The sequence below is a fragment of a genome, unplaced genomic scaffold (genome assembly GCF_019419815.1).
Source record: "Pyrus x bretschneideri cultivar Hongxiangsu unplaced genomic scaffold, Pyrus_bretschneideri_v1 Contig17, whole genome shotgun sequence".
Classification (NCBI taxonomy): domain Eukaryota; kingdom Viridiplantae; phylum Streptophyta; class Magnoliopsida; order Rosales; family Rosaceae; genus Pyrus; species Pyrus x bretschneideri.
This window is the reverse complement of record NW_025999468.1, coordinates 6,595,710-6,611,477: the sequence shown is the minus strand read 5'-3', so window position 1 is coordinate 6,611,477 and position 15,768 is coordinate 6,595,710. Positions and strand designations below refer to the sequence as shown.

General features: G+C 35.6%; 2 protein-coding genes across 3 annotated transcripts; both read left to right on the top strand.

Annotated features, from left to right (window-relative positions):
- Positions 1-1,231: 1,231 nt before the first annotated feature.
- Positions 1,232-4,741, top strand: LOC103946300. The gene is made up of 7 exons (XM_009356955.3): positions 1,232-1,410; positions 2,416-2,515; positions 2,614-2,734; positions 2,879-3,000; positions 3,336-3,457; positions 3,542-3,701; positions 4,348-4,741. Exons 1-7 carry the CDS (start codon positions 1,284-1,286, stop codon positions 4,478-4,480), a joined length of 885 nt encoding a protein of 294 aa, XP_009355230.1. The 5' UTR covers positions 1,232-1,283; the 3' UTR covers positions 4,481-4,741.
- Positions 4,742-5,317: 576 nt separating this feature from the next.
- LOC103946299 (kinetochore protein NUF2 homolog) lies at positions 5,318-10,861 on the top strand. Of its 2 annotated transcripts, XR_007257374.1 has the most exons (12): positions 5,318-5,870; positions 6,252-6,470; positions 6,666-6,756; positions 6,847-7,026; positions 7,793-7,882; positions 8,694-8,801; positions 9,429-9,482; positions 9,676-9,790; positions 9,935-10,092; positions 10,180-10,275; positions 10,381-10,533; positions 10,617-10,861. XR_007257374.1 is itself a non-coding variant. In XM_009356954.3 (11 exons), exons 1-11 carry the CDS (start codon positions 5,707-5,709, stop codon positions 10,429-10,431), a joined length of 1,326 nt encoding a protein of 441 aa, XP_009355229.2. In that variant the 5' UTR covers positions 5,319-5,706; the 3' UTR covers positions 10,432-10,861. The 2 variants fall into 2 exon arrangements, 1 of the variants encoding a protein (XP_009355229.2); XM_009356954.3 differs by having other exon boundaries at positions 5,319-5,870; positions 10,381-10,861.
- Positions 10,862-15,768: the final 4,907 nt, after the last annotated feature.

The window sequence follows — 15,768 nt, the reverse complement described above, 5'->3', positions numbered from 1 at the left end:
TCTCACACATCTTTTTAATTTTCAACCGTCGGATCGAATGAATTAAAAAAGATCAACAAACAAAAATTATCAAGCAATATGTGAGAAGTAAAATATGATGTGTAGATAGCACATCCCTTTTATTATTATTATTATGACCAAGTCGCTCGTTGTAGATGTCCCTTACAATGTCAAGGTAGATTATTATACTTAAATGTGATTAAATTACAATACCAATGTTGATGATTATTATATCATGGACGTCATATTATAGCATAGAAGTAAGTTAATACTAGGAGGTGTCATGAAATTACACAATATTATAGTGGTGTTACAACATGATGTTAACATTCAACGTCTGAATGACAATAGTAGGATTACACTATAATCGTTCATATTTGTACTCTAAGTATGCATAATTATAGTAATGTAATTTTTTTTAGTAGAACAATATATTTTACACTAGGGGATATGGGAGTTCAGAAGCCACATAATAGGCAACCTAATTTGGCATCGAATTGTCATCCACGATATTCGGACCAAAGATCTCTCATTTACAAGTGAAGGGTAATACCACCAGACCATGATATAAGTGACAATTATAGTGTAATTAATTATGCAAAATGACATTGGTATTAAATGGTACTGGTTCCCATCGTTATTATATGAGAAATTGAAGCAATAGCTCTTGAATTTTGGCCCAATTAGAGCTTTGGTCAATGAACTAAAAATTTGTCAGTATTAGTCATGATTTTATTATAGGGAGATTATATTTACATACTTCAAATTATTTTTTCCACATTCTTTTAATTTTTAATATTTTTTATCAAGTGTTAATAGTATGTAGAAAATATTAAAAAATTAAAAAATATGGGAAAAGTAATTTGGGGTGAGTGAATATAATCATTCTTTATTATAATGTGTAGCAGTGGCCCTTTTATCTAACTTCATTAGAATTTTCATTCATTTTTTGTCCCTTTAAACCTTTTTATTTTGGATGAAAGTTCTACCAGAGTTAGCCAAAAGAATAATTGCTCCACGTTATAACAAATTCTGGAATCAATACTAATAAATATTTAGTTTCAAAGATCAAAACATTAATTGAGCAAAAATTCAGGACCATTACTCAATTAGCTTTTATATCAAGATTGACATTTTAGTGACGTGATTTTTAAGTAACCATACTGGAATTTTTCGTTAAAATTCTGTTTATTATATCGTAATATATCGAGACGAAAAGACCAAGGGAACCAAACACTGTAAATTTGGAGGGGACGATTGGAGAACCAGAGAAGAGGAGGAAGATGAAGAAGAGGACAGTGTACGCTTGGGGAGTAGCCATTCTTTGCTTTGTGGTGTTGATGATCGTCACTCCTGCCATCCCCCAGTCTCAGGCTTACCACGATTTCGCTGACCAACGCGAGTTTTTCGGTATCTCTCTCTCTCAATTTAGTTACACACACACACACACACACACACACTGCAGTGTTCGTGCTCTGTATCTCTATCCATTTGTGATTTCATATACTAGCTCGTTCTGAGATTGGAAATTGAATGTTAATTTTGCCCCTTTTTGTAATCAGAAGAGGGTTTTGTTTAGGGTATTGTGGAGGCAATCAAAATTTGGTTGAGATTGAAATTAGTTTGTGGAAGTAGATGGGTTTCTGATAAAGTACTCTAATTAGTGAAATATTTGGTAAAGATTCACAATTTCATTTTTTGTTTAAATTTTCTGATTAGCGAAATGTAGTTATTTTGTAAATATATGGTAATGGAAAAATTAGAATTTGCAATCCGTGCTTATGTCGTAATGAACGCTGGAAATTGCAAGGCAGTGGCTAAGCTAAGCGGTGCATAATGGATCTAGGCTTTTAGGATTAAATCATAACATGTATGACTATGAGCAAAGTCATGAACCTGTAGTTAGTGCAGAATAGAAATTCGTGAGAGATGACTGAAAATTGGGATTTGTTAGTAATTTTTCTTTTCCCGTTTCAAATTCGGACTGATTTTCTAGGTTGATTTGATAAGGTTTTAGTCAACAGCTCAGAGTCAAACTGAAATGTTGATTATGATTCATACTTCGAATTTGATAGTAATTTGAATTTGTAATAGAGTTTTGTTATTTTTAAGGTGCGTTTGGTTCTACTGTGATTTATTGGGTTGTGTGCGAAAGAAAGATTTTAGTATAACTGATACTAAACACACTACTTTAACTTATGAACTCATGACCTTGTGTTACGCTTGCGAGTCACTTGGGTATTGGCAAACGTACTACTTTAACTTATTCTAGGATATGTTAAGTCACACCATTCTTTAAGCTAACTTATTCTAGGATATGTTAAGTCTCACCATCCTTTAAGCTTGATCATTATTTAATGCCTTTGATCTTTTTTCTCCATTGTACTCAAACTGAGATATTCATTTCATTTCCAGGTATTCCAAATACACTTAATGTGGTTTCAAATTTTCCTTTTCTTGTTATTGGTCTCATCGGTCTTTTCCTCTGCTATTACAAGGATTATTTCAAGTTCAGGTACTGTGGTTCTTTGATTCGGGCAAATTACAATGCCTTAATGGAGTAAAAGCTTTATTGTACGATTGGTGATAATTTTTTGTTTTTTTTTAAAATAGCTTGCAAGGAGAGCTTTGGGGTTGGACATGCTTTTACATCGGTGTAGCTGCTGTTGGAATTGGATCATCATACTATCACCTGAAGCCAAATGATGCCCGTCTAGTGTGGGACCGACTGCCAGTGAGTTTGGTTTTGCAATGGAATACAGCTGTTATATAGTATCAACTAATTTTTTCATTTTTTGATCAGTGAATATCAACTGCTGTTAAGATGTCATACTTTACATCGATTAAAATTATATTTTTTTCTTCATAACAACTGTAGATGACAATTGCATTCACATCGATCATTGCAATCTTTATCATTGAAAGGATTGATGAGTGGAAGGGAACAATTTCCATCATACCTCTACTTTTGGCGGGTGTAATCAGCATATTGTATTGGAGGCAAGCACCATACTTAATTTCCTTTGGTACTTAATTTCCTTTGGTGATAATGATTACTTTTTCTTGAGCTCTATTTCTATTGTTATCACCTGGATTCCTTCATTTTATGTACTGAAGTATACTTTCTGGAGTATGGCTAGTTTTCCGTACAAAATGAGTGTTTGGCTTTTGTATGCTGTTTTATTGGCACGCAGTGAAATTGGGATTGTATAGTTATGAGAGAAATAGGCTCTTGGTACTTATATCACTTTTCGACTGAGGCTGAATACAGACATATTTGGGAGTCTATGGTGTACCCTTATATCAAAAATAATTTCCGTAATTTCCTTCCACAGGTTCTTTGATGACCTCCGTCCATATGCTATGGTCCAGTTTCTTCCTTGCATTGCCATTCCTCTGATGGCTATCTTGTTGCCCCCAATGTACACTCATTCCACATATTGGCTTTGGGCAGCAGGTTTGTTTCTATGTTCCTTTGTGATTTTCTAAAATTTTGTACCGTTTTTACTGTGTTAGTTATGAAATCTTCCCGTTATTGCAGGATTTTATCTTTTAGCTAAGGTGGAAGAAGCTGCTGATAAAGTGATCTACGATTGGACTCATCATATTGTCAGCGGGCACACCCTTAAGCATTTGTGCGCTGCAATGGTTCCTGTATTCTTGACACTTATGCTTGCAAAGAGGACTGTTGAACCAGAGAGGTATATCTTATTATCCCTTTTAAGTTAAAGAAATTTTTGTTTCATGTATTGATACATGAGGTGTCGTAAAAGTAAGCATCATGATGGAATTGGTTGAACTTTTCCGCATCTGTTTAGCTTGGATGCACATTCTACATACATGTGCATATTAAATTTATAAAAGTGACTATATCATGCTTAGATGCTTCCACATCTACGATATTTATTTGCCTTCCCTGTCACACACTCGTTACTGGTGCATATGGCCTGATGTCATCTCTGGTTTTTTATATTTGTGGAGTTGAACACCGCCATGGGATGGTTCAAACAAATCATTCTTTCAAATTTACTGAAAATTGATGGTGCCTTAATTGGCAAGTCAAATCTGTCGTTAAAACATGCCTTTCTGCTAGATTGGTCTGATATATTTGGGAGAACCAGACATAAATGTACAATATGTTTACTTATATTTTCAGCTGATGCAGTTTCTTTTTTGTTTTTTGTTTTGTTTTCCGAGTATTGTTCCGTCAGGGTTGATTCTATTTGGAACTGCAAAGGAAATGTTCTGATAGCCCCAAACACCATACGTTCATTTAAATACCTACCTGGTTATGTACTCATTTGATTTGACCCTTGTAAAAGTTTACTAACATGAGACAATGTGCAGGCAAAGTCTGCTCAAGGTTTGGAAGATTTCGTGGACTAATTTTAGGAAGAAAGATGGCACGGTGGAGAGTGATGGCACTGTGGAGAGTTACACGTGTACCTACTCAACAGTTCCGGTTGAGGAATCACGATAATCTTGGTTTCCGTTTCCTATTTCATTACGTAGAAGATAGCTTTTCACTTGTATCTGGACAGAATTCAAGAAAGAAAAAGAAAACACAGCTGCACACTGACCTGCTTGTTGGCGACACTCAACATGTAAAAACGATAATTGTAGGTTTGCTTCAAAGTAACAAAGGTATCGACACTTCTCATATAGTATATATAGAATTGGATAATCGTACCTATTGACTTCCGCTGTGTTCATAGTGAATGTTCTGGTTTCCTGTGGTTCATGATCAATATTTGCTATCTTTGCATCGTGTTTTCTGTTTACATGGATGAAGGTTTTTGTTCGGAACGTGTCGTGTTTATAAGCCGGGCGGTTTTTGTTCGGAATGTGTCGTGTTTATAAGCCGGGTTTACGTTCAGATGTGTGCGCGCATGACCAAAATGTTTTCGCACTAAGCAATGCTTGTTTTACCATCACTTGTCTCTGGTGCTGTGCCTCCACAGTCGACAAGAATTTGGTGGTTCAGGAACTTCGGTTCGGTTTGGTAACTTCAGTTCAGTTCGATTGTGGCACCCCTAGTGGTTATGTTGCCAAACAAATTGTTAATTAATAGGAGAGATTTTTCAGTGTGCTCGAAACATGGAATGATATGTCACATGTTAGGAGGGAAACATGGAAAAAAATTTCCTCCAATTGTTTGATGACATACATGGTGTGTAATAACTCATGTTCTGGACACACTGAAAATTTTCTAATCAATGAAGCTAAAGATTTTTAGACAGAATAAAAAGATATTAACCAAAATTTCATCCGAATTCCAAAAACTACAACACTTCTTGTTGTATGTTCTTTCATTCTGTAACTTCAAATTTACATTATGAAAAAATACAACACTCTTTGCCACGTGCCATTTCATTCTTCAAATTTGCATTCGACTCATAAATTTCTTTTTTTCTAAGTAGCCAGTTGATAATTATTTTATTTTTACGGTGTATCAAAATTCAATGGTTATAAACGATATCTAATTTTTTGTTTTTCTGGTTGGAAATGTAAAACAGTTGTTCATCAAACGGGCCCATAAAAAATAATAATATAAAAAAAAAAAAAAAAAAAAAACAAGAATTTTCAAGTATCCGAAGGAGCGGGAAAATATTCAGTTCCATTTCCGCTTTCTATCCCTTGAGCCTTTTCTTCCGTCGCCACTCGCCGCCAGTACCAAGTTTGTGAAAGATTTAGGGAGGGAAAGAAATGTCGAAGTTTGAGTACCCGAAGCTTACTCGCTCCGACATCGTCACAATCCTCGCTGACGCTCACATCGTCGCTATTTCCGACCGCGATCTCGTCAACCCCAACCCTGATTTCGTCGCCGACCTCTACACCCGCATCCTCGTCTCCCTCGACTTCTTCCACGAGTACTTCTCTCTCCTTATACCCTCAATTTCCCGCTAATTTTTCCATTCCGTTAGAAATTCAAATCCCTAATTTTCGTGTTTTTAAATGTCAATGGGTAAATGGGGATTTGCATTTTCCAGTAATTTTTCGTATTTTCAGTAGTTAAAGAGATGGGTTTGGACCCGGTTTGATGCATGTTCGAAGCATAATCGATTATGTTTAGGAGCCGTTTGATAACCATTTTGTTTTCAATTTTTAATTTTTATTTTAAATTGTGAACTCGTTTGGTAACTAACAAAATGAATCAAACAGCGGCTTATGTTTTTTCAAAATTTTATATTTGGTACTGGAGAAGCGAGAGTCTGAGCTTCAAACCTTCATGGGGTTTCTGATTTATGCAGGGAAGATTTTGGGCAGGTTGAGTTTTCGGCCTTGGAGCAGCTCGAGAACCCTGATTTTCACATGGACTCGGCCCGGACCATGAAGCTATACAACAGAATCAAGGAAGTGGTGGCTTTAGTAGATTGTCCGAAGAGATTTACCTTAAAAGATCTTGTAAAACCTGAGACGGATCGGACTGAATATTTTGTCAGTGCACTTCTCAATTTCTCTCTTCACAGGTAAGATTTGGTGTTGTTAGTTATTCGTTTCAAGGAAGCACAAATCAAGCTTCTCCTGAAGGACAATAGTTCTTCCCATTTCGAACATAATGGAAAAGAGAACATGTTTCACTTATGAAAAGCTCAACTGTCTGGTTTAAATAGTTCTATCATAATTGCTTCTCACACATGATAGCTGTTTATGTTACATATCAGAGAGACAAAAATGAATATCCTTACCCAAGTCGTGGATCAATTAACTGACATAGATGAGCGACGCAAAGGATGGGAGGATAAGATTTCCCAGGTAACTTTAATATAAAAAAAAGGTTCCTTTAATAAACTAAAAGGTTTAATGTCGAAGATGTGTCAATTTCACTAGATTTTTGTGTTGTAGTTGAATGCAGAGATTGCGGACTACAATGAAGCAAGAGAAAAGGAGTTGCCTCTTGTTCAAGAGGTAGATGCAAAAGTTAAAGAATTGCACCAAACCGTTTCAGGCCTTAACAATCAGCAAAAGTCACTGAGAACTTCTCGTCAGAAGTTGAAGGAGAAGATCGGAGAAATAGAGGAAAAGGTTAGATTATTGACTGCTTGGCTAACTCATATATGCTCTAAATAACATAAAAATACACAAATAAAGTTTAAACCCTGGTAGTTTAGCTTTTGAAATTGCTGCAGATTAAGTAATTGGTAGTGTTGAATTGTTAAGAATTTGACGAGAAGCATATTTAAGAGGTGAGTTATTTTGTTATAAAGATTCACAGGCAGGCATTAAAAGAACTATAAAGTAAAGTCTGAGATTAGAATAAAATTACTCGGGTCCTCTTTACTCTTTGTGACATCCACCAAACGTAATTTAATGATCTTCCACTCTGGTGTTTGTTAGCCTGGGTTTCTTATTCTTGATGGGCCCCTTTATTTGACTGAAATTGGGCATACTATTTGTCTGATTTAACTGCAACTGTTTCCATTGTCCGTGGGTGCGTGTGCATGTGGTTGCTCCCCAAAACTCTAACCTTATGTATGTAGGAGGGAGAGTAGATCAATCCTTCCGAAGTGTTAGGATTGAAGAAGGATACAACAGAAATGTTTTAAAACTTCCTTTTAAAGTACAATTACTCCCACTGCTTATTTTCTTTTCTTCAGTTGAACATGGTATCAAGTCTCTAACATTGTCAGAGATTATTCTCTATTTGTAAATGTTTCCTCATTTAATAAAATTCTTTTTCTCTTAAATGATGCTGTGTTAAATTTTGATTTATTGTGATCAACTCTTTATGCAGATGTATTTAATTATAAATGTATGTAATCATTCTTCTGGTTTGTTCCTTTTACTACAGGTTTCGAGTGCAGAGTTTTCCTTGGTACAAAGTGTCCAAGAAAATGCAAATTTGCGCTCAAGAATTGTTCAGTCGCCAGATAAATTGCAGGTATCTTCTCTTCAAGTTCTATTTTCTGAATGACATTTCACCAAATAGTACTACTACATTCCTGTTGATTGCATCCCTACTCTAGGTGTTACAAGGCTCATGAAGTTTTTCTATTTTTATTTGCTGTAGTTAAGCAATTTGCAGATTTTATATGGTCATGCTTTGGAGATCCATATGACAACCTTAACTTGTTACTGACCATGATAGGCGATGCAAGAATTTGAGATAAGATTATTAAGTAATTTTTGCTACTTTTGTCTTATTCCATTGCAAAAATATTGGCAAGTAGTACAACATAGAGTAACTTTTTCTTCAAGATAAACCTTGCAAGGGCTTACAAGAAGTTGGGCCACTCCACCATTGCCTATCGGTTTTAGTGTGGAGCCTCAATTTCCTTCACACTAATATATTTCACAGCTCGCCATGGAATCATTTTGGAAGAATTGTTGTAATCAGAATATTTATAATACCTGCACGAATTGGATTGCCATTCGATTACAATTCTACAAAAACTGCTAATAACAAATAAATCGTTGTACCCTTTTGACTCCCTTATAGCCCTGTTCTCCTTTCACTTTCTAACTTGAAATTTTTTGTAAGTATTTGCTGTGTTTCCTGTTTACCTATGATACTCGATTTCATCTTATGGGTTTTCCTAACGAGGGTTTAAAATTACTTGTTTCTGTACCTTACTAGGTAAAAGTAAGGCTATTATTTTGTCAATGTTTCTTTACTTTTCTTTCATTGATTGCTCACCAGAGTTGTGCTCGTTTTGCAACTAAAAGAAATGATTTGTTTTTTGGGCTCACAGAGGGCTTTAGAAGAGAAGAAATCAGTTCGTGAGGAGGCAAAAAATGCTGAAAGGTCAGCGAAGCAATCTTTTGAGGAGAAGACCGCTGTTGATGAGGTTTATACAAAGGTAATTTTTTGTTACAATTCTTCATTCTGTCCTTTTATTTGTTGATCCAATTCTGTAAAGTTATAAACAGTGTTTTATCTGTATCTACCAAAAGTTGTATCCTGATGATATCTTGCATATCCAGAAATGTTATAATCTTTTAATGTAGGTAGGTATTCAACATTTTTTGTCAGAAATGACTATTGATTACAGAAGATTTACGCTTTGAAATTAAAGATAAAATTGTATGCGTGGTGATCAATAGCTCCAATCATTAACAACTTCGAGGAAATGCTTACGTGATTGCATCTTTTCTCAATCCAGCATATAAAAATACAAACAGCCACTATTTTGCATGAATCTACAAATAGTATGCTATTGATCTCTGGCACCCAGTCTTGATCCATATATGATGCAATATGTCCTGATACGATTTGGTGAAAATAGATGATCACGAAGATGCAATTTAAGCAATTAGTAAGTTGATGGAAGCAATACAAAAACTGAAAATTACATGCTAAAAAATAATTTGTAATTTAGTAATTGCTGATGTGTGTGCATGCCAGAAATATATCAAAAAACATGGTGCGGCATCCATGAAAGGATATACTTTAGTATAATATAACATTGTAAAGTTTTATTGGTCAGGTCTCTAAGAAATTGTCAAAGCACTTGGCCCAAATGCAGGCTATACAGGAACAGGTATGCATACCTTAATTTTGCATCCTTTAATGATCTTCATAATGTGAAGTCGTTGTTGTAGAGTGTCTTCTATTCATGAGAGAAAACATTCTTTGTGATAAAGGAGTTTCGTTGTCGACATTCTTATTCATGCAGTGCAAGTGGCATTGCTTTAAATGTATTCTTTCAAAACGTTCAATTGTTTAAATATTAGGTCAATTCTGCTAAATCAGTCGACAGAGACGTTAAGGCTGTAAAAGCTAAACTAAGTGATGATGGAGCTGTAAGCAAGTCCCTTCAGGCCAAACTGGTTGAACGGGAGGGAAAAGGTAGATTCACAAAACTATATTGAATCTCTTTCCTAACATACCGATAGGACTTTTATCTAAAGAAAAAAATGGAGATAGTGATAAATGTTGGGATAAATTGATAGCGGTTCTACAAAGTTCAGAACTCTTTTTGTCTTTCTCCAGTGGAACAGTTGAATGAATTAAAAAAGCAGCTAGAAAGAGAGAGAGATGTAAAGTTTGAGGAGGCTTCTAAAGATTTGAATAATGTGGAGCTGGAGGTGGAATCTAGGAGGCGTGATCTAGAAGCAAGGCAAAAAGCTGTTGAAGCTGCAGTGGAAGAGGTATTTTCTGCGTTTTAGATTATAAATAGCGAGCTACTCTCATTCAATCTCATGTACAAATTGATATTTAACCTTTGCAATTGTTAGGTGGATTCTATCACTTCAAAGACAGCATCGATAAAAGAAGCTGGAGCAGCTGATCAGAAAGAATTAGCTCATAAATGTGAGGAGATCATGAAAGAGGTACCCTACCATGCCACTCATTGGTTCCCTTGCGTGCTCGGCTGGCTTTAGGATTACTGAATTGTATTTTCCTCCACCCTGAAACATTGTTTCCTTTCCTTGCAGTTCCACCAGTACCAGAACTCAATTAGGGTCCTGCTGCTGGGGAGCCAATAGTTCGTTGAGCACGCAGCAGGTTCTTTTGGATTTTGTTGGCCGGTTTGACTACAGAAAGTAAGCGTCGTGCATCTCTAAACAAATGAGCTGCAGAAAGTCAAGGTATATATTCTCCAGTTGTGTTTGGTTTGCATGTATATTTTCCAGGGACGTACTTTGTGTTTGTAATGGGTGTAATTGTTTAGGAAGGCACAGAAATGAACAATACTTCGGTGCATTCCCAGTAGCATCTCCTTGTCTCCACTCCAGTTGTGATTAACGAATGTTCACCATGCACGTCATACTCGGAATTGATAATTTCCTGAACCCCAATATAAAGATCGTCTTTGTAAAAATGTTAATCAATTTGGAGATGGTTTGGTAATTTGTATGTGTAAACGTTGGTTTTGGGAACAACTAAATAATCTCCAATTTGGTTGCTTTTTGTGTAGATGTTTTTTAAGGAGAATTACTCCATAGTGGTCAATACGACCTCTTCTCTTTTTAGAACGATTAAGTGTGTGATGACTTTTTTGTAGTGTGTATAGTGAGATAGTGATCAAGAGCATCTGCAATAGGATATCCTACTTTAGAGTCTCTACCACCACTTTTGAAGACTTTTTTAGGGGCTTCAAGGGATATTTAGGTCGCTCAAGGAATATTGTCCCTAATAAGAGATTACTATAGTAGAATTCTTAAATATAGGGACGAAAATATTAAAAAATTATTGGTAATTTTGCAGTCGTTGATCGAAATGGTAAAAAATAAAAAACAACCAAAAAGGTATTAGGAGAGTTGATTTTTTCATCAATAAACAAAAGGCAGCGGGACTCACTCCTGATGTTGCGCTAGGGAGTAAGAATTATTCGCATGTGTTGGGTTGGAAAGGGATCCTCTCCATATTCTTTCCATCAAATCCATTCAATTTTCAAATCCGGATTTTTGAAATTTAATCTAACGATTACAGTTATTATAATTTTTAAAAAGGTTTCCTGTTTATAGCTGTTTGATTAAATTTCAAGGGTCCGAATTTAGGGATTAGGTGGATTTGATGGAAGGGATCTGGAGAGAGTATCCTTTCCTGTTGGGTTTATACAGTGGTAGGGACAATTCTTGGAAGAACATTGGAGAGCCCTAAGACCAATGCTAGTCAGTCGCTCCCCCAATCACCAGTTTAATTTGTTGACACATGGCTGCCTTTTTCTTTTTCGGAATTAATTGAACAAAAATACTACTTTTACTATCACTTGCATCATTTCTTTAATAAAGATGTGGTCTACTTGCGTTGACGGGCCCTACTTATATTAGAGAGATGATACAAATATGTGGTAAGTATAACATTACTCCTAGTTGAACGGTGCAACAATCATTATTTTGTTTTACCTATAACGAAAAACCCTAAAAAGACCTAGAATGATGTTTGATAAACAATCTCAGAATTGAAATTCTAATGCAACTATAATATTATGGGTAATATTAGAGAAACAAAATTTATGGACTAAATTTTATAAACTAGATGACACGAAAATTGAAGATTGGATTATTACTTGGTGTTGATTAACGTACTTCTTTTTTATTGGTGACATGTTATTTAGCTTGCAAATTTAGTTACCTAACATTATTATTCTTCAACTTAACATTTGTCACAAAAGCAATGTTGGTCTAATGCTATTAGGATGCTTTAGGAGTCGACGGACTGGAGGGAGAGGTCATTGGAGGGGTTGCGATTTAAAAGAAAGAGATTAATGTCTTGATCCTCTTCAATTTATTAGATTCGATGACAAAAAATTGAAAGGGGTGTGTGGATAGCACCACTCTAATGATTAATCTCTTAGCATGTTATGGTGATTACATAATGATTTTTGGTAATCAAACTCATAAATATGTGAAGGATATTACGTTCAGTCCCATTTTACATGGTAAAATGAAATTGTGGTCACTCACTGTTCGATTTTAATTCAACGGACAATGAGAGTAGAGCAAAGTTAAATGACCACCTACCGCTCAATTAATATTGAAGATGGTTTCGTTCTTTGTGTTTTGGGAAGTCAAAAATATGCTTTCAGCTGTTTGTGTTGACCCTAAAAATTACAAAGCCTATGTGGTGCTCAGCCGAGTAACTATGAGCTAACTACATCATTTTTGTGAATGCAAGCGTGCCAACTAGCAAACAAACTCGGTTGGGTGAGTAGAATAGATGTAGTGGTGGTGTTGAATGCGCTGTTGACTTCTACACTTGAGCGACAATGGTCGAGGAAGGAATGCATCTCAGTCTTGGGTGCTAAAACCTAAAGACAAGGTTGCCTTTCACTACGAAGTTCAATAAAAAGTTCAATGTGCTAAATACGAAATAACTTGAGTGACACCTCACTACGCTAAGAAGTTTAGCGACCTTTTTATGAGAAAGAATTGAGAACTCTTTGTCGATTGAGAATTGGATGGATAATCAACGAACCTATAAGTAGTGTTATTTACTTATCCAAACTGAAGGTGCTCCTATGCATCCAAACTGAAGGTGCTCTATGCTCCATTGTTGTTTTCTTATCCAAAGAGCACCATGCTTCACTGCTGTTTTCTTGTCCAAATTGTGTTTTCTGTTTTCTTATCCAAAGAGCACCATGCTCCACTGCTATTTTCTTATCCAAATTGTGTTTTATGTTTTCTTATCCATATTGTGTTTTCTCGTCCAAATTGTTGTGTTTTTTGTTTTCTTATCCAAATTGTATGTGTTGTTTATTTATCTAAAATGAACTTGTGTAGGATAATTAGTGTTTTTCTTAGGGATGTGAAAAGAATTTCATATAGAACGAGAATTTTCATGTAGTGTTTTAATTTATTTGTTGAGTTAGAAGAGTTTTCATATTTCAGAGTCCCTCCTATTTATAGGCTACGTTCTTTCCATACTCCTGGCCATCAATCCGTATGGAGGTTTTTCAAGCTACACCCATCTCTCCCATGATAAATATCAAAATATTCTTGATATTCCACACCCATCAAACCACATCTCTAATGGTCTCCTTCTGCCATAAATCTTCATCTTTTAAACGTAGCTTTATGGTAATTTTCAAACTATTGGAGATGTACCCCACACGTCAAAGAGCTCTATCAAACCATGATTGTTTTATCCCATCAACATGTGGTTGACGGTTAGAAGATTACCACATGCCAGTCATTCTCCAACCACTTACGTACCTCACCTCACCACGAACCCGAAGATTTCTGATAAGGAGTTGGATTCTCTTATCTCTTTCCTCTTCTTTTTTTTTGGGTCCTTTTCTCTTAAAAAAATATTAACATGATTTAATTGTAACTATTTAAATAAGAAATGAAAGAAGAAAAGGATTAGAAAATAGGAGATGAGAAATTCTTATCTCGTGTAACTCAACCATATCCAATCAGAATAGCTAATTTAGATAGCCCTTTAATAATCTCTCAAGATAATTATCCTGATCCAAAAAATAATATCTTGAAATACCATTAAAATTGACTTGTTTTTCTATCATCCCACGGCCAAAATGCGTAGTAAAAAACTTGAAAAATAGGGTACAAACACTTTAGCCGATTTATTTATTAAGGACAAAGAGAAGTGCGAAATCTTTTTTTGGGTCCACTGGGAAAGTGAAGATCGATTAATCTGTTTGTAATCTATTTTTTATTGTCATCCGTGATCCATTATCCACACAAATTTTATTAAGGCCAATTTTTTTGTATGGTTTCTGTGGTGACATGTCACTTTTAATGTGACTTTTGTGGTGAAAAAATTATTAATTAAACTCTCGTGGTGAGCTTTGTTAGCAATTGAGGTCCAAATTCAAACTTCCGTTAATCTTTCGTTAAATAAACTCATACGACTATTACATTGATCGGTCAAATACGTCATTTTAATCCAAATTACATCCTATTCCATGGACATCTAGTATGACTTAGGTATACACTTGTTCTTTTTGGGTGGGTTATGACATACACTTGTTTTTTTGTGAGTTAAAAAGTTGGCATCTGATTCTAGTGCACAAAGCAAATTGAAACAAGTGAAAATGAGAGATAATTTAGAAGAATAACTTAAAGAATTAAATACAACGGGGGAAGGCATTGCAGTATTTATGCATTTAGATAGGTGACAGACATTGCATAATTAAAAAAATTAAAGACAATGGGTGAAAGGTATTGTAGAAAATTCAATTTTCACGCCCTCCGCATATGAACTTCAAGAGCGTAAGAAACTTAAATAACTAAAATTCAAAGAAGATTAAGAAAAAAATTGAAAGGCCACACTACCAATTAAAGACAAAATTGAAAGGCCTATATGCATTCTGACACACCTCTATCTAAATCAAGGCATGTTGGCCGTCATGTGAGGGTGACGTAGCCATGAGCGCAGTGTGGAAGTGATAATGATACAAAAATGTGAGTAATTAAAAACCAAAGCTAACTAATTTACACTAGGTAAGTATAAAAGTGCAAGTGAAGATGTTTAAAGCACGGATACACATCCTCAGAGCATAGATAACCTAAGTGCAGTCCAGCAGACTAAATACTAATTATACATGATATGAAAGAAAACCCTACATTACTTGGAGTCTGTGAGAACCACCGTAGAGTCCTTGTGAGCCACCAACACAAACGTCTAACCAGAACCTGGACGGGTGCAAAACAGAAAACGTGAGTGGGAAAAAATAAAGCTTTTAAAAACCTTTTTAGTTTTCAAAAGTAATAACCCCTCATCGTAAAACATGTATAATTTCCCAGAAAATAGTACTACATACGTATAAAGAAATCAGGTTTAAGAGCAACAAAAACCAGGTATATGCCATGTCACTATCTCAGCAGTAAATATGTATGTCAGGTGATATAAATCAATGCAAAAGTGATATGCCAGCCGGAGTCACCTAATGTGACCTGTACAACACTAAACCAGCACAGGAGTCGGAACCACCTAATGTGGTCTGTATGACAGGTTGGGTGTAAATAAGTACGCTCAAGTGCTATGATCACGTGAAGGCTGTGCGACGAATCATATGTCACCTACGAGTTGGAATCACCTAATGTGGTTTGTACAATAAGTTGGCACCTGACTTGGATCCAAGCTAAGCGTGCGGTGCGGGAGGTGATCGATCACGTGAAGGCTAGGCCTTGGCCACGATGGAGCACTAATACCGGGTGTGCAGGACAATGAGTTCTATGTGCATCAACTCATAATCAACTACTGTGCAACTATACCGTCAATATACACTCACCTAAACTTCCATAGGCCACCGCAGCATCATGCTATATTATGCAAAACTATACTAATGCATATGCTAAAATGCAAAGCAAACATGACATGGCATTTTAAACAAAGTTCCATTTAAAACAGTTTCT